This window comes from Canis lupus, chromosome 32 (assembly GCF_011100685.1).
Source record: "Canis lupus familiaris isolate Mischka breed German Shepherd chromosome 32, alternate assembly UU_Cfam_GSD_1.0, whole genome shotgun sequence".
Lineage (NCBI taxonomy): Eukaryota > Metazoa > Chordata > Mammalia > Carnivora > Canidae > Canis > Canis lupus.
The window spans coordinates 15,329,332-15,355,379 of NC_049253.1; the positions used below are offsets into that span (position 1 = coordinate 15,329,332).

Sequence of the window (26,048 nt, forward strand, 5' to 3'; positions counted from 1 at the left end):
TAAGAAAAAAAATGTATCATCATGAATTCGTGTTAATTTTTCCAATGCAAATTTAGGTTGATGTTTTTAGTTAATTTTTTGTTTGTACTTCTATATGTGTCTTATGCTAAAAAAAAATGGGTTCCTAACAGCTTAACATAATTAGTTACTAATTAGTTTCGAACAATACCATCGGTAACACTAATAACTGAAAAAACAATCTAATACTTCTTTGCAGATCTTTTTATCCTTAGGGCATATTCACTAGAGCTTTACAGTCAAAATTATTATGTTTTAAGGTCACTTGAAGAATCTACTCTCTGTGTCACGAACCTACCAACTCAATTTGTTTCATTTTGCTCCCAGTTTTTAGGAACTCCTTTTTACTTTGGATTAATTTATTACATAGTTAGGTAAAACATTCTCATGGTTCCAAAGTCAAATCTAAAAATTTAAAATTAAAAAGATATATTCTGAGAACTCCAGCTTCCATTTCTACCCCTCCACTCTGTTCCTTCCACAATCCTTGCAGTTCTCAAAATAATGCCCCCTAGAGTCATTTGGCAATGTTTGGTTGTCACAACTAGGAAGATACATCTATAGGTTAGAGGCCAGGAATGCTGTTACCCATTCTACAATGCATGAGATAGTCCTACAGCAAGGAATTATTCAGTCCAAACTTTCAATATCATTGCTGCTGAGAAACCCTACTCTATAAAAAACACTTGTTTCTTTTAGTTTTGGGCTACTCTTTCATTTTCAAATACAAGCAAAAGAAAAAATTACTTTCTTAGATAAACAGTATGTATAATACATAGTTTTCCCCTTATATTTTTATGTAATGATCTACCCTGGAGTGCATTTCAAAGCAGTGTATAGATAAATTATTAATTCTTTTTTACAGGGGCATAGTACTTCATAATGTGGATGCATAATTGTTTATTCAACTACTTATTCATGGATATTAGACTTGAATCTTTTTCTATTAAAGACAGTTCTGCAATGAGTAGTATTGTGCATATGTCCTTTGTACTTTTGCAATATCTATTTATTTGGATGAACTTCTAGAAGTGGGGTTGTTAGGTCAGGTTTGTACCTTCTTCATTCCCATCAGGCAATAAAATGTATTTTCAGATTTTCTTATTATTGTTTTTCTGAAGATTGAGAAATTGTGTGAGTATAATTTTAGTTTGCATTTCTCATTATTTGTGAGTTGAATAGCTTTCATTTCATTTAAGACCATTAGCATTTATTATTACATTTTTTAGTTAGCTTCTGCCAATTTTTCTTGGTGTTACTGGTCTTGTTCTACTGTAATTTTAGCAGCTTTTTTGCATTTGAGATAGAAATCTTTTCTCTGTAATATAATCACACTTTTCCCAGTTTATTATTTTTTCTTTTAATTTTCCTTTAGCTTTTTTCCATGCAAAAGTTTTTTCAATTTTAGCACAAATTTATGTCATTTTCCATGTCTTCTTTTGCATTTTCATCAAGAAAATTTTCCCATTTACAAATTATAAAGGAATCTGCACATTTTTTTTTAGTAGTTGCACGACCTCTCTGATACATTTGGAATTTTTCCTGGCATATGGTTCAAGGAAGGATCAAATTTTATCATTTTCCATGTAGCTATTTATTATACCAATATTATTTATTACAGTATCCATCTTTTCAGCACTGCTTTGATATGCTAACTTTATCTTATAACAATTTCTATATGCACTTGGAACTATTTCTGAATTTTTTTATTCTATTTGTCTAGTTATATTTCTATCACATTGGTCTGTCTAATTATATTTCTATCACATTGGTCTGTCTAAGTCATGCACCAATAACGTCTGCTAAAACTAGCATCTCGATCATTTCAGAGCTTCCCTAGCTATTCTTGCTTGGTGTTCTTTTTCTTTTCTTTTTTTTTAAGATTTTATATATTTATTCATGAAAGACACAGAGAGAGAGAGGGGGGCAGAGACATAGGCGGATAGAGAAGCAGGCTCCATGCAGGGAGCCTGATGTGGGACTCAGTCCTGGAACTCCAAGATCATGCCCTGGGCTGAAGGTAGGTGCTCAACCACTAAGCCACCCAGGCATCCCGCTTGGTGTTCTTTCAAGTAAAAATTGAATAAACTAATATATCTCTACTTTTCATTTGGATAATAATAAATTTATAAATTAACTTAGGAAGAGTTGTCATTTTTATGCTATTCAGTCTTTTAGCTAATAATATGGTGTGTCTTTCCATTTGTTCTAATCCAATTGTGTGCATTTTGAAGATGTCTCATTGGTTTCCTCAGTTAGGCTTGAATATTTCTTAAGTTCATGCCTAGATACTCTATCTCCGTTCGTTTCATTTTCTATCATGAACAGGATCCTCCATTCCTATTGCATTCTAATAGATTATTAAGTGTAAATATGAATGCTATTGATTTTGTCTATTGATTCTTTAACATACTCTTTTACCAAATATCAGATTATTAGAGTAGGTTTAGCATTCCCCTTATAGTAGCTGGAAGAGGTCCAAAGTAATACTGCTTTATTATGCTTGAGAGTTTCTATTTTTAGCTTAGGTTGATGTGGCCAAGGGAAACAGATTGCCATGAATCAAAAGAGTAAAACAAGTACCACTGAGAAAAGATGGAAGACCCAATCGGAAGAGGAAATACCAAAAGAACACTTAGGGGAGGCAATTTTCTGAAGTGATGGAAATATTTTGCATCTTGATAGATTTGTGTGTATGCAAGTGACATGAATTTGTCAAGATTCATGGGATTGCATACCTAGAAGATTTCTACATGTCACTACATAGAAATTTTATCTCAGTAACTTGTAAATAAAAAGTGTACCTAGGGTTTTTTTTCTTACTTTTTTAATCTAGATAAATATCCACTAAAAACTTAAAACCAACAGCTATATATGGTTAAAATTTCCCACCTTCCCAAGCCTATTCTCCAGAGAAAATCACTGTTAATACTCTGATGTCAATACCTGTAGATTGTCTATAACAAATTTTCAGCTGTTCTTCTTCCCTTCTTCCTCTCTCCCTCAATTTCCTCTCTCCTTTCTCTATCTCCTCTCCCTTCCTCCGCCTCCTCTCATCTCATCTTCTTCTTCTTCTTCTTCCTCCCTCCCTCCCTACCCTTGTTAAATTCAAGAACCTATACAACCCAAATTCAAGGAAGAGACTCCTAAAGGAATAAGTTTCAACAACCAAAACATAGTATCAAGTTCTTTTATTTCTCAAATATAGTGAACAGGACATATACTTCATAGCAGTATTTCTTAACCCCCCACCATTTTTTTCAAAGATTTTATTTATTTCTTTGAGAAAGACAGAGAGAGAGAGAGAGAAAGACAGTGGCGGGGGGGAGCAAAGGGAGAGAATCTTCAAGCAGACTCCCCACTGAGCACAGAGGTGGACACTGGGCTCAATCTCACAACCCATCTGATCACGACCTCAGCCAAAACCAACAGTCCAACGAAGAACCAACTGAGCCACCAGACCCCAAAATTCCCCTTCTTCCATCAGTTTGCAGTACAAATGAAGGGACTTCATCCAATTTGGGGGAACAATCCTCTGAAATATCTCTTCCCTCATTCCCAGATTGCTCTCTTTTTCTATTTTACCTCATCCCTTTTCCCACCTCTACATCACTAACACAGGAAGTATCTGACAGCTTAGACCACTGTTGGAGCCTTAGGAAGAAGAAAAAATGTGAGAAAGCAGAAGCCACCAAGGAGTGGGAAGGAAGCTGAGAATAATATTTGTCATAATAAAATTATACACATATAGATACACAGACACAAATTATAAACCTAGTTTACAAATGCCCTGCAATATGATTTTCCATTTACTCAACTATAAATTCAAAGTGCTTAACCGTACCATAGACTAATACATACTTTAATTATTTCAAGTCATCAGACAAGTCAAAAGACTCAGAGATGTGAATTGGATAAAATAACTAGGTATGGTTACTGGTATTGAGAATAGTAACTAGATTGGTGATTAATGAGCGTCAACCTGGAGTTTTCTCTAGTGACTTACTGAAGAATTCTATCCTTGCCTCTGCCCTGTTCAACATTTTTATTGATAATTCAGATAACATAAAAATCATGCTTCTGAAAATTGACAAGCATAAGAGGAATTGCTAATGCAATGAGTGACATAATCAAGATTCAAACTATTCTTCACAAGTCTAATTAAACTAAAAACCAACAAGAAAAAATGTAAAAATAAAATATAACAGAACAAACCTCGATAACTTAAGTATAAGATGAAAAATACTAATAGAATTTCCAATAAAACCACCAAAAAGTACATGCCAAAAGTACAATATTAAGTAATAATAACTCACAAAATCTAAAATAGCTAATAGACTTCTTCATTTGCATTAATAGGAAGTTAACATCCAGATCAAAGTAGGTCATAGTACCCAATACGCACTGTAACCTGACAATGGTCAACAACATTAATTGTTTTAATTCTGAGCACCATGCTTTAAGAAGGACATTGACAGGCAGCCCCAGTGGCACAGCGGTTTAGCGCCGCCTGCAGCCCAGGGCGTGATCCTGGAGACCTGGGATCGAGTCCCACCTCAGGCTCTCTGCATGGAGCCTGCTTCTCCCTCTGCCTGTGTCTCTGCCTCTCTCTCTCTTTCTCTCTGCATCTCTATGAATAAATAAATAAAATCTTTAAAAAAAAATGAGGTATGTTCTGCTGTCACTAGTGATGCTCATCATTGGTTAGCTATGCCTTCTATTTCCTCTTTCCCCTGGTCCATCTAGAGCTAAAATGGCTTCTTTGCCCTAGCATGCTAATCAAACTTTTTTTCAATAACAGATGGTTCAACAGCTGTACATTTGAAAAATTCTTTTCTTCTTATCCTAGAAAATTTTTTGTATTCTCATTAAATGCAAAGGGAAGAAATGAAAGAAAACACAAGAGAGGGACTGTGGACAAAACTTTCCTTCAAAGAACTTTCAAGCTTAACCTATGAACCATGAAATTAGTGAGGTGCTAAATAAGCTAAAAATTTTACAATTTAAAGATCCTCACAATATAGAGTGAGCTGCTTCCTTGTCCATGTATATATAAAGAAATACATAATTAGGGACAGAAACTGCAATTTATGTAAACACGCAAAAAGAGCACCTAAGCTCTTGTTTCTAAGACAGGGGTTGGTAAATGGGCCTATGGGCCAAATCCAGCCTGCCACCCATTTTTGTGTGGCCCAGGAACTAAGGATAGTTTTTACATTTTTGAATGGTTAAAAAATAAAAGAGGAATAATATTTTATGATATACAAACATCAACTGAAATTTAAGTTTCATTGTGGGTAATTATTTATTAGAACACCAGCACACCATTCATTTAAGAACTGTATATACCTGTCTTCACACGGCAGTGACAGAGTTGAGTAATGCCAACAGAGACCAGATGGTCCACAAAGCCTAAAATATTTACTGTATGGCCATGGCCTTTTAGAGAAAAAGAATGAAGAGTATCAGAAAACGTTTAATCATGTGAATGGATGCTAAGTAAATACTTTTTGAAAGCAGCAGTGGTGGAAGAGAAGCGCTGGAGCTGCACTACACATTTCATTCATGGCACATCATATTTTCATTTAGATCCCTCAACTGTGAAATGGAAATGAGAATATTTCACTCGCATTTTTAAAATAAACCATGTAATTTGAAGTATAATATACATAATATACAAACTACAAGGGTCCATTCAATGAACATTCATGAGGTGAACACACACTTATAACCTCTATAAATATCAATAAATAAAATATTATCAAGACCCTCAAAATCTCCTTTCCAAATTACAATGCTCCTCTTCCCAAAAAGAAATCACCATTCCTCATTTCTAACACTATGAATTTCTTTTGACTATTTCTGATCTTTAATTAAAGTAGACCACACAGTATACATCCTTTTGTGTCCAGCTTCTCTTGTTCAGTGTTGCATTTGTGACTTTTACCCATGTCACGGTCGGTAGCAGTACTTCCTCCATTTCATTTCTGTATTTTATGTCATTGTATGAAAATACTATATTTATTCATTCTACTGTTGTTAACCATTTGGTTGTTTCTATGTTTGGACCATGGCAAATAATGCTGCTATGAACATTTGGAGGGAGGGGGAGTAGGCAGAGGGAGGAGGAGAGAGACAATATCAAGCAGGCTCCAGGCTCAGCAGGGAGCCCAACACAAGGGCTCCATCTCATGACCTATGAGATCACAACCTGAGCTGAATCAAGAGTCGGGAGCTTACCCAACTGAGCCACCCAGGCTATGAACATTTTTACATGTACATATGTACGGATTTCTGTGTGGTATATACACAAGTTTCTCTCACCTATTTACTTATACCTCAAACTGTTCCAAAAAGTATTAAAGACAGCTTTCACAATTACTATAGTCGAGTTGGAAGTATTAATAGCTAATGCCTAAACTCCATCAAAGGAAGAATTCTCTGTTAGGAATGAAAGGTAAGACTCTGGAAATATACATTGGAGAGAAACAATAAGACAAAAAAATCACTGCATTTTTTTTTTCATGAAGAAGTGTATGGGGGAAAAGCATAAGAGAAGAGGAAAGAATTTATGGAGATAAAGGGAGAAGACAATGTGGCAGAAGAGTGCAGCCTATAGATCTAATTGGTCTATGAGAAGTCACCAAGGAACTTTGAAGAAGAGGAATTTTAAACATTCAATATTAAATTGCACGAACTGTACTGTGTAAACCATCTCCATTTATCTCCACCTAAAAACTTAGCTGCCTGTGCAAATGCCGTTGTGAGTAAATTGGTCAAATTTTTTTTTCATGAACAGCAAAAAAAGAGGGAGTTACTACACATCTAGAGTAACAAAGCATAGCAAATTTAATAATATAGCTAGAATACAGCACAGCAAAATTAAGAAATAAGCAAATATGTTGAGTGCCTGAAATGATTACTTTGTCTTATTTGTTATGGACGATGGAAGCAAACAACAATGAATAAGACACAGTCTCATCCTGAAGTCCAACGTAATTGGCAATCTATAAAATTGATCAATTTATTTTTATAAGTCATATGGCTTTAAACAAACTAACAAAAAGAACCCTCTCTTTTTCTAAGCAAAATATTTACAATTGTGTTACCTAGAGTGTGAAGAGTCCATCCTCTACATTCATAGAAAACCTATTTTATTAAATATAATTTAGGGCTTTCAAAATTCTAACACAAAGATTAGAATAATTATTTAAGAAACTGTTAAGCATTAAAGTAGATCGCTTTTTTAACTTTCAATTTTGAAATAATTGTAAACTCACAGTAAATTGTAAAAACAAAATGTAGAGGGAGATACCATACTCTCTTCATCTAGTTTCTCCAATGGTCACATCTTTCATATTTATAGTACCATACCAAAGCCAGGAAAATTACCTCTGTACAATCTACAAAACTTACTCAGATTTCACTACTTTTATATGTACTCATAACTGTGTGTAGTTCTTTTTTTTAAGATTGTATTTATTTATTCATGAGAGACATAGAGAAAGAGAGGCAGAGACAGGCAGAGGGAGAAGCAGGCTCCCTGCAGGGAGCCTGATGCAGGATTCCATCCCAGGACCCTGGGATCACAACCTGAGCCAAAGGCAGATGCTCAACCACTGAGCCACCCAGGTGCCCCAAGGTGTGCAGTGCTATGGAGTTTTATCACGTGTGTTGATTTCTGTAACCATCACCACCATCCAGATACAGAATTGTTGCATCACCAAAAGGTTTCCCCTGGCCTCTTTATAACAACTCCAACTCTACTCCTACCTCCCTTCCCTAATACCAGGCAACCACCAATCTGTCTTATGTCTTCATAATTATATTTCAAGAATATCACGTAAATGGAATCATAAAGTACATAACTTTTGAGATTGACTTTTTTCCACTTGGCATAATTACCTTGAAATCCACCCAAATGATTACATATGTCAATGGCTCATTTTTATTGCTGACTAGTACTGAATGTCATAGATATACCAGTCTGCTTAGCCATTCACCTGTTGAAGGACATTTGAATCACTTCCAGTTTTTGGCTATCATGAATAAAGCTGTTAAGAACACTGATATACAGGATTTTGTGCCAACTTGTTTTTCTTTGATAAATGCCCAAAAATGCAATTGCTGGGTCATATTTTTTAAGAAACTGTCAAACTATTTTCCAGAGTGCCGGTGCCATTTACATTCTTACCAGCCATGAATGAGTGATCAAATTTCTCTGCAGTCTCGCCAATATTTGGTGGTATCATTTTTAATTCTAGCCATTCTGACAGGTGTATAATGATATCTTTTTGAGGCAGCCAGCTTTAAAAAAAATACCACTCACTACCTCTGGGCACTAAAGAATTAAGAATGATAGTCTTTATATAACTTAAATAATAAAAAAATCTTTTATCACCATTGATTTTCTTTGTCCTTTGAATTAGAAAGCATGCATATAAAAAGTTTTGTCCTCTTTGTTCTAAATGAGGAAATGTATATTAGGCACGTGCTTTACATACAGTAATCATATGCGGAAATAATTTTACCTGTTAGCAGTAGTATGAATAGTAGTAGTAGCAGTAAGACAAAAAACCCTTTATAATAGGTTCTGCAGAAAATAAGTAGTCAATATTTACAGGGCTCTATGCCTGCTGAAAAATAAGTATATTCTTAAAGGAACAAAGTCCTATAATAAACCCAACTTGTGTTCTTTACTCTTGATTAGTCTTAATAATGTTTTTTATGTAAGAGTGAATTCATCAGTTTCTCAAACTTCTGTAATGTTGGTTTTCTATATTTCAAGGCTATATGGCCAGTACTTACAAATAATTGATTATTTTATCATTTTTGTAATGTTTCTTTTATGAACATATATTGCCTTATTTTAACCTCCATTAATACTTTTACCATCAATTCTATCTTGCTGGATATTAATATTGTTCTACCATTCTTTATTGGCCATGCTTAGGTTGGTATATTTTTTCCCTTCTGTCTACTATTAATCCTCTAGGTCATTTTAATAAATCTGTCATTGTAAGCAACATTTAGCATTTTTTCTTTGTATCCAAGTGATTTTTTTTTGACTGAATTTTTTTACAGTAATTTTTCTATATATGTATATATCAGGACTTATTTCTATTCTTAGTTGGTACTTCTGTCTCATCTATTTTCCTCTTTATCCTTGGCTTAATAAAATTTTCTATTCTCCTTTTCCATCTCAAACACACATACAGAGTTTTTCTCTTCTTGATCTAGTAGTTATAGATTTCCTCTGCTGGTTGGAAATTAGTCATTAATGATACCAGATTGGCAGAAATCTCAGATCACCACCTGGGTAAAGCAAACAGGGTTTAACAATTCAAAGTCATCAAAAATAGGGGGAAAAAAAAAGATCAGTAACATTCTCTAGAAGAGACAACAGACCAAACTTTGAGACCCCAAAAGCTTCAATAGTGTGTAGACTAATAGACTGGTATGAGTAATAATCTCTGTCAAATTAAGAGGCATATCAGAAATTCAGTCGTCCTGAGGTGACTGCGTGGCTCAGTTAGTTAAGCATCTGACTTTGGATCAGGTCATGATCTCAGGCTCCTGGGATGGAGTCCCCTCCCCCACCACCACCACCAGGAGGCAGGCTCGTAGGGAGTCTGCTTCTAGCTTTCCCTCTGCTCCTCCCGCTGCTTGTGTTCCCAGTCATGGGCGCATGCACACACACACACACACACACACTCTCTCTCAAAGAGAAAGAAAAGAAAGAAAAGAGAAAGGAAGAGGAAGAGGAAGAGGAAGAGGGAAAGGAAGAGGAAGAGAAAGAAAGAAAGAAAGAAAGAAAGAAAGAAAGAAAGAAAGAAAGAAAGAAGTACAAAAAGAAAAGAAACAACAAAAAAGACAACCCTCCAAAATCACACTCCAACTACCCCCCAAAACGCCACAATCCCACCCCCCCTCCCCTCCATAAAAGAAACATCCACAGAAAGACGAAAGAAATAGAAAGAAAAGAAAAGAAAAGAAAAGAAAAGAAAAGAAATTCAGTAGCCTAAATGTCCTCCTCCTGGTCCAGACTTATATTCTCAGACCAGTCAGGAGATGTACCAACTACTTCACCTGGACTGGGTGCAATTCACCAATGTAGAGTTAGAAATATGATCAAATACAGGGTAGAACTGACCCAGTAACAAGGATATTTAGATGTCACAATAAAGGAGATTCTTAGTTCATCCACATAGCCTAATTTACACATTCTTAACTCTACTTTTTTTTTTATCTAAGTATAAAGTTATTGAGGATCTTCAGTCTCCTCCCAAAACAAAAACCTTAATATGTTTCAACTACCCTTTGAACTTTACTCCTCTCTCATATCCCTTATTTACTAGGGGTTTATCTTTTCCTAAAAATATGCCTTGAAAATCAGTAGTTCATTAAATTTATCAGAACATTTGCCACTTCCTGTTTCTTTCATCCACTTCTTCCTCTCCACCACCACCACCACCACCCCCCCGCCCCCAACACATGCTTTGGTAGTTTTCTCAATGAACATCTAAGTTCTCTTATTATTTCTATGTCTGCCAATATTGGTATAATCCTACCCTCACTCTTGTAATAGGTTCACTAGATATAAAATTCTAAATGACAATTATTTCACCCCAACATTTTGAGGACAATTGGTATATTACCTTCTGTTATATGCTACTACTGGTGGGAAATTTGCTGTCTAATGTCAATCCTCTTAGGTAATTATTTTTCCTTTCTGGAAGCTTTAAAAATTTTTCTTTGTATTCTTGATGTTCCCCAATTTCACAAATCTGTGACTAGGTGTGAAGTTACTTTTAATTATCCTACTTGCTCTTTGCAGTACCCTTTCAATCTTGGGCATTTTGAAAATTCCTCAAATTTTGAAAATTCTTCAGGCATCTGAACATTGAATATTTGAATATTGCTTATTTCCTCTATTCTTCACTTCTGGAATCACTGTTCGATTTAAGTGCAAATGTTGGAGCCTCTCTAGCTATCCTTCATTTCTTGTAATGAATCAAATCGTTTTGTCTATCTGGGGTGCATTCTGAACAAACTCCTGAGTATTATTTTGCAATTCACTAAATCTCTCTTTGATTGCGACCTGTCTAGGAGGAAGTCCTCTTCTACCTACTGCTTTTGTTGGATGGGTTTCCTAAAGTGAATTTTCCACATTTTGGAATTTGGATTTTTCAGGTTTTTTTCTCTAATTGAAGGTTCTTGATGACTCTCTCTCTCTTCTGCTCACCTCTCTTTCACCCAATGTTTTGACAGTCCAGAACCAAATCTTCCATTAGCAGCTCCAAGTTCCTCCCTCCCAATAAAATTAAGCCTACTGCAAATCAATTTGCTGCACCAGAGGGAAGCTTGGCTTGGGACCTGGTCAAAACACTAAATCCAGAAACCTCCACAGACTCAAGCTTTGTATAAGCCACTGCCTTAGCAGTCATTGGTAGTAACCTTCCAGTCTCCCCTGCTGAATAGAGAAGTCCTCTTGTAGCCCCTGGATTCAAACCAAACCTGGCTTGGTGTTTTGTTTTTGCCCTCAGCCCATTACCTCACAGGAGCCAAATACCCAGCAGATCCTTGGCTTCAACTTTTCATCTTGTACTATTTCTGTACTATTTATACTCTTGTACTATTTCTGGTTTACAGAAATTCTCACTTTAATTTTTCCCCTTATATTGTATACAGCATTTATAATAGGTTTGGATGCAGAGAGTAGGGTGAGGTCATGAAATACTAAAAAGAGTGAATTTATAATCCTTGTTCTTTCTATGTTATATTATTAAATAATATTTCTTATAGAATAAGGGAAGTTTTTTTACATATAAGACAAAATCCAACTTTGTTAATTGATCCTCAAATAAAACAATGTACATAATGCTTCAAAAGTAAAAACATTGTGCTTGAGAGACATAAAATCAAAAACATATAAATGATCATTAAACTTTTGTTATCTAGAGATTAAAAATAAGTCCTAAAACACAACAGCTTAGCTAAAATAAAAATGTTAAAACAGATTCAGAAAGAATCATACTTGATGGTCTGTAGCAAGAAAAAAGTAGAAGTGAAAGGAAATCTAATTAAAAGTACATTTGTATTTCAACATTTACCATTAAATAATACAAATTTTACATAGGTGAGTGAATTAGCGTGTGTGTGTATTTGTGGAGAGGAAAAACAGGTCTATAGGGAATGAAAATGTAGTTGGAATTTCAAATCTTTTGGTCTAAGCCATTATTAATGGGAGTAAAACAAAAAAAACGAAAATTAGAGCAAAATATTTTTATCTGTTTTGTTCAAAGATGCATCCCAAATTCCTAGTTCCTGGCACAAAAAAGATATTCAATTACTAATTGTTGATCAATGAAGAGTATGTGGTTGACAGATTGTACCTTGATTTTACCTACATAATTAACAAGTATTTTTACTTAGGGAACAATTAAAGAAATTAGACTGAATAACAAGTACAATTAGGTAAAGTAATCATTAGTTCATGACCTTTCTCAATGTTATTAGTGAATTGAAGTGATCTGAATTGAAATGAAAATAAAATAACAAAAAAAAAAAAAAAAGAAAAGAAAAGAAAATAACAGTTTCAGACAATCTAATTCCAGGACAGAAAGGAAGAATGCCAACTATAGTTATCCATCTGGAAAAGCTGATATGATCCATCCAGAGACACCTTCTCTAATGGGGATCATTAGCTACACGAGTTGCCTTCTATTTTAACAGCCTCCTCCCTATATAATCTCTTTCCTTTTTACTCTACCTAGAGAACTCCATTGGGTTGTTTGGCACCCAAATGTATTTCACTGATGAGAACCCAGAGCTCAACATCTCCAAAAGCAATGGGTTCATAGCAAGTCAAACCCAGCTAGTGGGGGCAAAGGAGGGGAAATTTCAACCTGGTCTCCATCTTTCCCCATAAACCATGAAGTCATTCTAGCTAATTTTCTCCCCAGTATCAATCATGCTAGGTCAAATTACATAATCTGATCAAAGGGACAAAGACTGGTAAGAATTACAATTTGGACAAGCTGGAAATATTTTCATTTTACTTTATTACTTCTTCAATTAGCAAGCAAAGGAGATTCACATTTGGAGATGCAAGTGAATTCTGCTTTCATGCTTCTCACAGTCAAGACCAGATTTAGTGAAGGATCCGTATCCATATACCCAAGGATCCCAGAACTACTAACTTTCTGGTTTCATTCTCTTTTACACAAGAAACATCAGTCCACCATACTAGTTTTTGGAAGCAAGGCAGAAAGGACTGCATTGGAAAATAACCCTTTCTCTTTGGGAGTGCTTAAGGAATCTCTTACCTGTGGTTCATTTGATATAATAATGGTTTCCCTGTGTTATCTGGCCATAACGGACTCCTGCCTCAGTCACTGATCCTGTGTGTTTCATTCTTCTCTGCAGTTCAATCACTCCTGGAGAGTCTTTGGAAGAAGTACTACTCAAGGAGGATCAATCCAGCTTCCTTTCAATGGAAAGGAATAGCCCATAAGAAATAACACAAGAAGTAAAGGCCAAATTTAGGGTTAATAACTTTTTTTGTAAGTTTTCTTTTTATAAGTTGTTTTATTTTTATTAAAATAGCATGTGTACATATTTTACAAATCAAGTAGTGCTAAAAAACTTGGGAATATAAGGGAAGGGAGAAGAAATGTGTGGGAAATATCAGAAAGGGAGACAGAACGTAAAGACTGCTAATTCTGGGAAACGAACTAGGGGTGGTAGAAGGGGAGGAGGGCGGGGGGTGGGAGTGAATGGGTGACGGGCACTGGGGGTTATTCTGTATGTTAGTAAATTGAACACCAATAAAAAATAAATTAAAAAAAAAAAAACTTAAAAACAGAAGTTCCCCACCTTATACCCTCTACCCCTCATCCACTACCTACTCCCACTCCTCAGAGACAGCCATTTTCAAATCTCTTGAGACTATGTAATGTGGACACTGGGCATGTTTCCAGTTAATAGATGCATACAGTTCTACAGGATTAGGTTGTTACTATTGGGTTGTTTCAGTCTGAAGTAGCAAAAGTTGGCAGTAAAATAAAGGGATCAGTTATTTTTAGGAGTTCCCTAGGACTTGCTTCTTTCTACTTTCAGTTAACGCTCCAACAGTTTCTCATAAGATGACAGGTTATTTCACAAAGAGATCAAATTACAAACCTATTAAGAAAAAAAAGAAAAACAATTAAGAGTACATTCCAGCAAAAAGCTCAATGTTTTACTGTGGCAAGTGCCACTATTAGGTTTTCAAATAAACCCATTCCAATGATTATTCTGTGTACTAAGAAAATTCATGCTGTTCCCATGCATATATTGCAAAGGATTTGGAAGTAACTCTCAAAAAGTAAAGAGGTCATGCTTACAAACTTAATAGAAACATAGGTAGCAATAAGTTTAAGCCAGGGTGTTTTACTGGTGAGATCTTATACTTCACCAAATTAAATAAATATTTTATTTTAAAATTTCAGTGTTTCCTCTTGTACTAAGGTATATACATTAAAGATTGTAAAAGTCAAAGTAAGCAAAAAATTAAATACGTGGAAATCATAATAAAAATATATTTTTAAAAGATTTTATTTATTTGAGATAGAGAGAGAGTAAAAGCCTGGAGGCAGAGGGCGGGTGGGGGGGAGAGTGGGCAGAGAGAGAGAGGGAAAAGCAGACTCCCCACCGAGCAAGGAGCCCAAAACAGGGCTTAATCCCAGGACTCTGAGATCATGACCCCCTGAAGGCAGACACACTTAACCAACTGAGCCACCCAGGCGTCCCCAAAATAATCATTCTTACTCACCATGCAAATGTAAAAGTATGTAACCTACATGGTAATTTGTTCTGCTAATTACATATGCAATGCCCTTTATGTATCCTGGAATGAAATGATGTGGTTCTCAATACTATGAGTATACACATATTCCAGAGATTACATTGCAGAGATAGCTCTAGGCCTGAAAAAATTATGTTATTAGGGTTCATTCTAGTTATAGCATATCAATTAACATTTTTAAGAAGATAGTTACTTCATGGGTATTTTCAGCTACTTCTCTCAGTACAAAAATAACTTAACTTCTTAGACAACAGTAATTTTTCATAGTTATTAAAGAATTTGTATTTCATCTCTGTCAAGGGCATGATAACTATCACCAATTGTGATTTAAGAAATGGAGACACAGCCCTACTCTCAAAGAGCTTATAGCCTAGTTGGGAAGCCATATGGAAGCTATAAGATATAAGTACTACATATCATGCTAGAGGAACACAGAGGACCAACAAAGGCTTCTTGAAAAATGACATTTGAATTACTTATGGAAAAAAATAGTCATAAAAGGAAGATGAAGCTGAATGTATCAGTGGTATTAGTGATGCACAAGAAAACAAGGGTACAAAAACCTGTAGGACTTGCTGACTGGTTGGTTGTGTTGGCTGTGAGAAAGAATAGGACTTAAAAACAACTTCCAATTTTTCTCTTAGATAACGGGGTTGTTGTTGAACCAACTGACACACACATAACTTGGAAACAGTGATCTGAAGAGCACGTGGCACAGAGCGGGGAGGTTATTCACTTAGAGTGCATCTCTGAGAGACAGCATTCATGGAGAGACCCCTCCAGGGACAAGGAACTGGCTGGCAACATTTCCTTCTTCTGCCCCTCATCATAAGCACAGGGCTACCTGTGGGAACCAGCACAGTACCAATACTCCCTACCCAACTTGCGTACCTCACATCTAAACCCCCATGCTCCAGTGGAACAGCCCTTTCTAGCCAAGCTTGCCTCAGTCCCAGAGCAGCAGGCCCTCCCCCGGAAGACTGGCCCAAAACCCCGCCAACATTGCATCTCCCCACCAGGGAGTTTGGCAAGGCCTCAGTTCACATGGAGGCAGCAGCCACGGATCTCATTTCCCAAGCAGATCAAAGCACACCTAGTTCAAACACACCACATTCAGGCCAGGGACCAATGCTGCCTACAACACACAAAGACAGTGGTTGCAGACAACTGTTCTGAAGGATAAAGCAGCCAGGGTACAACTGCAGAGCACATGCAGCAAGGGAGCAAGGTATTTGAACAGATAAAAAATCCACCAAAAAAATAGCAAAGGACTTTTTAATCCAAATGAACAAAAAATAAGAACAATAAATAATACATAATAATGAAAGGATGCTCAATTCTATTTGCAGTCAAGGAATTGCAGGTTAAGTTAATAATAATAAATTAGTAATAATAAAATATCTTTTTCTCCTATAAAAATTTTAAAATAGAAATACCTGATATACTATCAAGGAATAGTGATGAATGGGGAAGCAGACACTCACATACTCTTGCTTGTAGTATAATTGGTACAAGCTATTTAGAAAGTAATTTGGTAATATTTGTTATAATTCAAAATAAGCGTATTATTTGGGTCAATATTTTAACTTCCAGCAATCTATTCTATGAAAATAAGGGCAAGAGTATGTAAAAGTGTACACAGATGGATTTTTGTGTTATAAGCTATATTAAAACGGTGGCAACAATCTAAAAGTCCATATAAAGGAATGGCTGAATATACTACAATATAACGATACAATTGACTATTAGACAGCCATTCAAAAAAAAAAGACAGATCTACACATTGATTTGTTAGCATAAAAAGCAAATTGCATATCAGTAAGTACAGAATGATTCCATTATGAAAATACAAATACGGCTACTTCTCCAAATAGGTTTTTGCACATATTCAAGAAAAGGTCAGAAAGAAACGATGTTCATCACCTTAAGGAAGATGGGAGATAAGGAACATTCACTTGACAACTTTAGACAATTTTTTTAGAGTAGTAGACTGACAGATGATTCTTCCTTTTGTTATTTTATAGCCTTTTTTCTAAAATAGAGAATAATTCCTGATGCAAGGTCCTGAAGGAGACTGCAGAGGATGGAATCAGGGCATACACAAAAGAATCTGCCTCAGACATGACAAACACCTCATTCTCTGGAAGTGTGTGAAAATAGAATTGGCAGGATATAGGTCAGCTGGAGCACAGTCAGCAGGGTAGGAGAGCTGGGAGGTGAGACATCCTGCCTGGCGACCTGGTCTCTCAGTAAGGATGAAGATGGGACCCAGGCATGCGGAGGGTGAGAGAAGTTTGGAATCATTAGTGAGGGAAAGAGGAGGCTCACTGACCAAATGGACACCATGCACCCATGAAGTTCTTGTTCTCTGGGCCTAGAAGTAACAGCTTTAAGTGCAAAGCTTGCTTTCTGGCCAGAAAGAAGATGAAGGATTTTGGTGAACTATTATATACATCTCTGCAGCACCGTGACCACCGGGGATATCCTCTGCAAACTTATCCTGCTCCCTCATTCCTGTTCTGACACACATCCAAACTCAATTTTAACAAGTTCCTCTTTTTATGAAGATGTCATGGACTTACTTGTGCTGACAGGAATGCTAGAAATTCTCTCAACCAATTTCTTCATTCTGTGGAGGAGAAAATGGTAAATCACATAGATGAATGATTTTCTGGTACTGTTGCAGAGATTATAAACAGTGAAGCTGGACTGACCCAGGTCATTGCCGTTTCCAAGATGCCATCCAAATCCAATGTAACCATGATTAAAAGGAAATGGGTACTATGCTTGTGATCACTGCAAATAATTATACCAAAATTAAAGATAAGACTTGTGCTTTGGGAATTAAACATCGTGTCTATTAAAGAAAAAGCATTCCTGTTGAAGGTAATGGTATAACTATATATTGTAATTAATTTTATCCCAAATGCATAAAATAAGTGAGTACAGGAGAACAAGTTGAATTGATGCATATTTTTAATTATCAGGAGCTTCTCTGAATCCTAAAATTTGCTCCATATTCAAGAACTGCAAAACACTCTTTCAGGCTATGCCATGCTTTTGGAAGGTGTACAGTGCCCTCTGCAGCTTCAGCAGAAATAAACACAGTTTGGGGGGAGAAACAGTAATTTAAACAACATGGAAAAATACACAACTAACATGCCTCAAAAATTCACTTTACCGTCTTAAACTGAATGAAAATATTTAGGTAAAGATCACATTTTAAGCAAAGTGCACTACAGCATGTACAACAGGTATTTTTGTTAAAAGATATGTAATATAGGAAAAGATATTTATGTGTACATCCATAGATTAATTTGAGGATAACACTCTAGGAAATGGCAAAATTACCTTTGGGATGACAATGGTACCCTGGGGACCAGACGGGCCAAAAAGATTTATTTTTCACTGTGATTCTTCATTTACTACTTATAATTTTTCATCATGTGCATGTACTAATCTTCCAGGTAAGAAAAAAAATTAATCAATAAATGTTTTAAGTACCTTTTAGAGAAAGGTTATGCATCCAAATCTTAAACCACTCTCTCCTGAAGTTCCATAACTTCAGACAAGTTGTTCAATCTGTTAAACAAATAAACAAACCAAAAAACAGGCCCCAAATTAAGTTATTTATGCCAAGCCTCACATCACCAAACTGAATTTAATTACTCTTTCAGTTCTTCCAGAAATAGAATCTTAAACCAATCAATCAGGAATCACCTAATCAGCACTAGTTAGGTAATCTGACTGGTTAACCACTCCTATCTCCTAAAGGAAAGTAACTTTTCAATAACTAACCTGTTTTGTTTTGTTTTGTTTTGTTTTGCCTAGTATGACTTCCTTCTTCCCATTCCCTTCCTCCTATAAAAGTCTCATTTTGTACAGGTCCTCAGGGCTCCTTTCTATCTATTAGATTGGAGAGATAGAATCAATTTGAATCAATTTGAATTCAATTTGAATTCAATTTTTTGCCCAATTTGTTGTTGTTGTTTTTAAGATTTATTTATTTATTCATGAGAGAGACACAGAGAGAGAGGCAGAGACACACATAGGCAGAGGGAGAAGCAGGCTCCATGCAGGGAGCCCATGTGGGACTCGATCCCAGGTCCTGGGATCATGCCCTGAGCCGAAAGCACTCAACCCCTGAGCCACCCAGGCGTCCCCAATTTTTTGCCCAATTTGAATCAATTTTGTCTCAAATTATTAAAACTTAATATGCTTCAGTTTATCTTTTAACAAATCTCTTTGCCTTACCTGACCACTCATTAAAATACAGCTTCCTTCACTGTATTTTATATTAGATACAGCCTAGTATCTTCATAATTTAAAGTTGTCTATACTAGTTAACCAAAACCAATCCTGAATGAACCAATCCTATTTTACATACAGTTTTTACCTATCAACTAATTTCTTAAAGTTGAGGGAAATAATTAACATTTACTAATTAAGATATTAATGATTATGAAAGAGTATACAATGAAAGGTAGACCTATTTTCTAACACACTCCTCCCCACCAAAGAAGATTAGTGGTCCTCTGTGTAACCTTCTAGAAATTATGTTAAAAAGCACTTATTAAATAATTGAATAAGCAATTTTGTAATTGAATGTTTACTAGACTCCAAATCTCTTACTAGGTGCACGGCGTAAGGTATAAGCAAAAAGAAGTCGCTAACCTCATAGAGCTGACACTCTAATAGGAAACAAACAATACACATAAATTGATATATACATATCATTTCTGGAAGTTATAAGTAATCTTTAAAAGAAGAGTAAAGAAAGAGAAGTCATAAAAAAGACAGTTGCTATTTTCTAGGAAGAGAGTTCTGAGAAGGTGACATCTGAGCAGATAGTGGATTTAAATGGAAGAGGGAAAACATGGATATCTAGGGTAAGACCCTACCAGGCAGAGAACAGCCAGTGCAAAGGCCTTCAGAAAGCGTCTGTCTAGTATTCAAGAAACTGTCAAGAGACCATTGTGGCTGTAGTAGAAACAGCAAAAAAGAGAGGGTAAGGCCACAGAGATTACAAGGGATGATATCATGTCAGAGCAACAGCTGAGACTGTGAATCTTATTTTGAGAAAAAACAAGGTTGGGGGTGGCACTGGGAGTCTTAAGAGAGAATTAACATGACCTAACATACTTTTAAACGATCACTGAAATTGTGTTGTGAAGATACTAGCAGTACTGGTGGGCAAAGGTAGAAGCATGGAGATGAGCTCGGTGAGAGATACGGGTATTTTGGACCAGATAGGTAGCAGAAGTTGTGATAAATGGTCATATTCTAGAAAATGCTCAAGGTAGCCCCAACAAAATTTTCAGGCACACCAAATATAGACTAAGAGAAAATAAATTAGACCTTTGTGGTCTAGGTAACTGGAAGGGTGGACTTGCCATCAACTGAGATGTGGAAAACTGCAGATCCACTAAGTTTTGAGAGGAAGATCACAAATTTGGTATTAGACATTTTAAGTTTGCAATATATCTTAAATGTCCAAGATGAAAGAAATTATGACATATATTTGCTAACAACTAGTTTATTAGAGAAGAGGAAATGACGACATCAGACAGAAAAGCAGGAGGGCCAGGATCTAATATAAATGTGAAGAAGGTTTCAGAGTGGAGGAGAGACAGTTGTCGACCTAGTTACAGTCTGGAAATGGGCACATACAAGTAGGTGTGTAACCAGGTTGGCAGGAGTCAGTGTAAAGTTTCTTCTGGTTGCTTCTATTTTCATAGTTAAATAGAAAAGAAAATCTTGTTTTTTTGTTTCTATTCTATATCTATAGAAAATAAATTATCTGTTGAAAAGAAATTAGTGAATCTCTTTTTACCCCCTGGCTTAAAACCTTCCATGGACTTCCCTTCACCATTGGAATAACAGCCAAACATTTTATCATAGCCCACAAGGCCCCACAGGACCTGGCTGGCCCTCACCTATCTCCCACCATTGCCCAAAATGTTTCAGCCACAGGGGCCCTCTTTCCCTGCCTCAGACATGTACAAGACAAACTGCACAAGCCTTGGGTTCCCTGACCTACTTGTCTCTCTGTCTGGGACATGTAAAAAAGGTGCCCTACCCTCCCAAGCATGGCTAATTCTTATCATATAGGTCTCACCTCCAAAGTCCCCACTGTTGGCCTTTCTTGAGCATCCCATCCAATATGGTGCCTCTTCTTATCAAAAGTTAGTTTACTTATGTGTTATTGTCTGCTTCTTCCCACGTATGTGTTGCATGAGAAACTAGCACCTCCAGCCCACCTTCTCATTCTCTTTCCTCTGATCTGCTGTTTACTTTTCTTCTCGATACTCATTACCACGGTATATATAGGGCATTATCCATCTCCCCTAAGAGAAGAATAGCTACATCTGGCACAGTAGGTGCTCAATGAGTATTTCCCAATGAATATATATGGAAAATTAAATGAAAAAAATGCACGTGGAGCATATAACAGAGCACCTGGCACATAGTAAATCTCAATAAATGTTAGCTGCTACAATGATGACAACAGAGACTAGCATGGCAACAATCACAACTATGAAAGGCAAATCCTCTGTGCTTTTGAACCAACTCCCTTTATGCTGTCAGAGATTTTTCTCTCATTAATTGCATGTTCCTTCTTCCTCTTTACAGGCTCTTTCCCTTCAGCTAAATATGTGCTGTATTTCACTACTATTTTTTTAAAAATCAGTTAAAATATACTTTGCTTAACTCTGTCTTATTAGGTACAGCCAAGTACCATCACAGTATAGCCACAAGAGAGAGTAGTCTATACTAGCTCGCAGCTGGTTAAACAAATCTTGAATGATTAAACTCATTGTGACTTGCTGGGTTTTTTTTCCTATTAGCTAGTTTATTCAAGTTGAAAGAAACTACTTAATATTTGCATGGCTGAAATATTAATAATGATAGTAATGATTAATAATGAATTATACAAAGGAAGATAGATCCGGTATCTCACTCAGCCTTCCCTCTCCAAGGAAATCAGGTATATTCTGTGTATCAGAAACTACGTATGCATATCCAGACATAAATATCTTTTGAAATATCAACTAGGATCCCATCCTGCACACAATTCCACACCTTGGGTTTCTTTCAAAGGAAACACCCTGAAAGGCTTTCTAAAGTTCACATTAAGAACTGTAATCATTCTTTGTACTGGCTACATAGCATTTCATTGTATCGATAAAACGCCATCCATTTAACTAGTCTCATATTTATTATTTACAGGCATTTAATGTTTTTAGCCATTTGCTATTATAAACAATGAGGCAACCTATCTACATTATATCCTTGCACAGTCCTTTAAATACGGGTATAAATAAATTCTTAAAAGCACAATTTCTAGGGGATCCCTGGGTGGCGCAGCAGTTTGGCGCCTGCCTTTGGCCCAGGGCGCGATCCTGGAGACCCGGGATCGAATCCCACGTCGGGCTCCCGGTGCATGGAGCCTGCTTCTCCCTCTGCCTGTGTCTCTGCCTCTCTCTCTCTCTCTCTCTCTGTGACTATCATAAAAAAAAAAAAAAAAGCAGAATTTCTGCAGAAAAGGCACATGTGCCTTCAGTTTTTTATTTTTGAAGTTTTTTATTGATATTGCCAAATTACCTTCCAAAAGTTTTATTAAATCACCAGAATTTTCTACTCCTCCAAATAATAAGCAATTATTAACTGCAGGTCCTATTTTCGGTGAGGGAAAGGGAATAATTCCCGAAACGCCTTAAATCAAGAAAGGGAATGAAATGCTTCCTAAGGAAAATGTTAACACTTTACTATGATACGTATTTTTAAAAAATACAAACAGCACCATTTCTGGGAAAGCATTAGAATTATTTTCCCACTTTTTCCTAGTAAAAGCTCACCTCACTCATAGTTTTTCCACTCCTCCATAATTCCTTTTTTTCTAAAACAACCTCGTAGGAACTCACAGCCAATGGCAACAGGAGTTCAAAGAAAAAGGAAAACCCAAAACTCAGTTTCTAAGGAGCACAAGATTCTTAGGTTTCAGGGCAGTGCAGGGACTTCAGTTCTTGTCGTTCGAGGGGTTTTTAATAAAAAAAAAAAAAAAAGTGGATTCTTTAAAGGACTTAACACCTATTGGTGAAAAAATTCTCTGCCTTATTTGTCGTACAGATTGCAAATACTGTTAGGGTGAGGTGGAGGAGGAGGAGTCCGTAAACGGCGGCCTGCATTTCTGGGGCTTTCAGCGGGAAACAGCCGCCCCCGCCGCCGCCGGAGGAGCGCGCTCCGCGGGCCTCCCGCATCCCTCTCCGCGACTTCCTACCCGACCCCCCCCCCCCCGACCCATAGACGCGCCGCCGGCCTCGCGCCCCCCCCGCACCGCGCGCAGTGGAACAACCCATGACGTCATGAGGCCGCGACGCAATCAGACGCGGCGTTTCGGAAATTTTAAAATTAAAGGCGGGGCGGCCCGTGCGCTCTGGAAAGCGGCGGAGGTTGAGCTTCTGCGCCAGTTGGTTTGGAGTCAGCCTTGGCGGGATGGCGGAGGAAGGGGCTGTCGCGGTGTGCGTGCGGGTCCGTCCGCTCAACGACAGGTAGGTAGGCCCGGCCGAGAGCAGGGCCCCGCTGCGGCTTCCCGGGGAGTCCGCGCTGCTCCATCCCGGCCGCTGACTGGCTTTGTGCCACGGTGTCCCCTCTGCGTAAGCGACGGGGAAGGACCGGAGGAGGAGGAGACACGTTCCAGCTGTAATCGCCTAACCGTACAACTCGGGCTGGCTCCCGTGTAGGCCCTCCACGCCGGCGCTGCGCTGACTTGGCCTGTCGGCGCCTCCCCACCCGGCTAAGGGAAGCCCGGTCGGACGGTTGTTACCGGCCCTCCTCACTCCTCAGGGGCGGTCGTTTTGCCTAACTGCACCTAACTGCCTCTGCCTCCTCGCTGTATATGCCCTGAGAGCAAGGACTAGTCTGTCTTGTTGCACTGTATTCCTAGGCGCTCAAGACGTAAGTCGCTGAATCCGACATTCGCAACGTTGGCTGATCTCTATCAATACTGACTTTTTTTCTTTACAGTATAGCTGTACACCCCTCAACAGACACTGCTGCTGCAGGAGAGCTTGGTTCTCGTCTCACGGGAGTCCCAAGAATGAATCTCACAGAGGACGAGAGTGAGCGAAGCGCTAGGTAGAAATGTACTAAGCAGAGAGAACAGCGAAGAGGGGTCCCCGGCAGGGTTGCCACTGAGGGCTTTGATGGTCTTTTATAAGATGTCCCAGAAACTTGGTAAATTTCTTGTCAGCACCAGAGCGGATTTGTAAATGTATCTATATTTAGAACAAACATGGGGGACCTGTAACAAACAAAATGTTTCTCTGTAAATATCCTGAGCACAAACAAGGTGTTCCCCTCTCTCTGGTTAATACGCCCTCCATAAGATTTCTCTACATCTGGGATTTCTTGAGAGTACTCAGTCGCCATTAAAGGGGAATACTCCCTAATATTTTGGAGCTAAGGAGCCCGGTTTATTTGTTTTTTACTGTCTCATCTCTGTTTCCTTGGGATATTAGGAGCCTGACTCCTGGGGCCTTTCAGGGTCTATGGGAGCCCACAGATTGCTGGAAGCCTGACTCTGGACCTTTCCCTTATCTTTCCCTGTCTGCCCCTAACTCGTTCCGTCGTCTTCCTCCCCCTGGAAGAGTAATCCTAACTACCATTAGGGAACTGGACGATGACCAGTCTGGCTGCTTCAGGCTGAAAAGGGGCGGTGTGGGGTGGGACAGCAGAGTATTCTCAGGGGTTGGGTCAGGAGGTCCATGGTATGGCTCCCAAGAGATGTTGGAAGGCATGAAGGGACATAAGCACCAGCAAACAGAGAAAAAGAAAACCTAACAATTATTTCTATGAAGAAAAAAAAAAAAAATCACTGAAATATTGACCCTGGTTTCCAAACCAATCAAATATTGCCCCAGTTTCCAAACCAATCGAATAATCCTGGAGAGACTGATTTTGTCCAGTTGAGCTTGAATGTCATGTATTAATTGTGAGAGCTTATGAGAATTGTCAGTTATATTAAAACAGCACATGTGGAGAAACCCTTTCAACCTAAGTGATGTTGAAGTAGTAAGTAATCAGTAGTGGTCTGATTCTCAAGAGTCTTGCCCTGACCTCACTTAGTTCTTGATTTAGGGCGTCTAACGTTTGAGACCCGTCATTCAGGGTTCTGCTGAGTAAGCAGTTTGTTGGATCTTAGGATGTAAGACTTTTCCTACTGCCGGCAGAGTCACGAGGGAGAGAGCCAAAGCCGCTGTTTCCCTGTTTGATATGAGAACCACATAATCATGGGGGGGGGGGGGGGGGAGAGGGTAGATGAGGCATTTCTCCTTGGTAATGGGCTGCTGTGGGGGAGGCAAGAGTGATGACGCCCAATCCCTGTTTGCCTACAGCAGGGAATCCCAAGAATTGTTTAGGAACGGTGTAATAGGCCATATCAGGGCAAAACAAAGTCCATTCTCTTGGCAGATGGGCAGATGTGATTCGTTAGTTGGCAATGGGAGGTATAAAGTTTCATTGATAGTAGCCTCACTGCAGACTATACATATACAATTGGCTTGAATGGTAGGTTTTATACGTATGGAGTGGGGGGGCCTGTATTGCAGAGAAGCAGCTTGAAGCTGAGTAGTAAGGCTTTGGTTGAGTCATAAAATTTCATCATGGCCCCCACACCTATTACACTATTAAAAAGCAAACTTCGTGGGAGTTAATGCAAAAGGATAAAACAAGTATTAGGTTCTAAATTATGATTACTTACATAAGATTTTCAGTTACCAATTTTGTTGAATAGATCATGGATACCTTTTATCCTTTTAATTGATCACAGATGTCCGCTATTAATTGAACACTTTGTAGGAGTTAATCGTAATGTTGAAACAACACATGTGAGGATACTCCTCCTACCCCAAATGATGTAGCAATAGTCCCTAATGGTGCGGTCCTTGAGAAGTCCTCTGACTTCATTTAATTATTGGTTGAGTGTATCCAGTGCCTGGGAAGTACCATTTAGAGTCCTGTCCAGCAAGCATATTTTTTATTTATTTTATATTGCAGTCCTTCTAGCACTCATACTGTCCCATAGTGTGCCCTGAGGTTTTTTTTTTACCATGAGAGCCAAGGTATGCTTGGCTGTGCTTGTTTACAATTATACCTTAGAGGTGGCTTCTAGAATAAATAT

The 26,048-nt window shown here is 37.7% G+C and overlaps 1 protein-coding gene and 1 long non-coding RNA gene across 7 annotated transcripts in view; one reads left to right on the forward strand and one right to left on the reverse strand.

The window, feature by feature from the left end:
• Window positions 1-13,811: 13,811 nt before the first annotated feature.
• LOC106558126 lies at window positions 13,812-23,130 on the reverse strand. The gene is made up of 4 exons (XR_005382524.1): window positions 22,726-23,130; window positions 18,371-18,448; window positions 17,449-17,495; window positions 13,812-14,202 (listed from the first exon to the last, which is right to left on the reverse strand). It is a non-coding gene; the product is annotated as an uncharacterized LOC106558126 (long non-coding RNA).
• A 111-nt stretch (window positions 23,131-23,241) lies between these two features.
• Window positions 23,242-26,048, forward strand: part of CENPE (centromere protein E) — an 82,797-nt gene continuing 79,990 nt past the window's right edge. For 3 of the 6 annotated variants that reach the window (XM_038581996.1, XM_038581997.1, XM_038581995.1), the window contains exon 1: window positions 23,257-23,418. In XM_038581996.1, the coding sequence (XP_038437924.1) occupies window positions 23,363-23,418 (56 nt within the window). In that variant the 5' untranslated portion in view covers window positions 23,257-23,362. Of the gene's footprint in view, window positions 23,419-26,048 lie in introns of all 6 variants that reach the window. The other 3 variants (XR_005382740.1, XM_038581998.1, XM_038581994.1) reach the window with 3 other exon arrangements.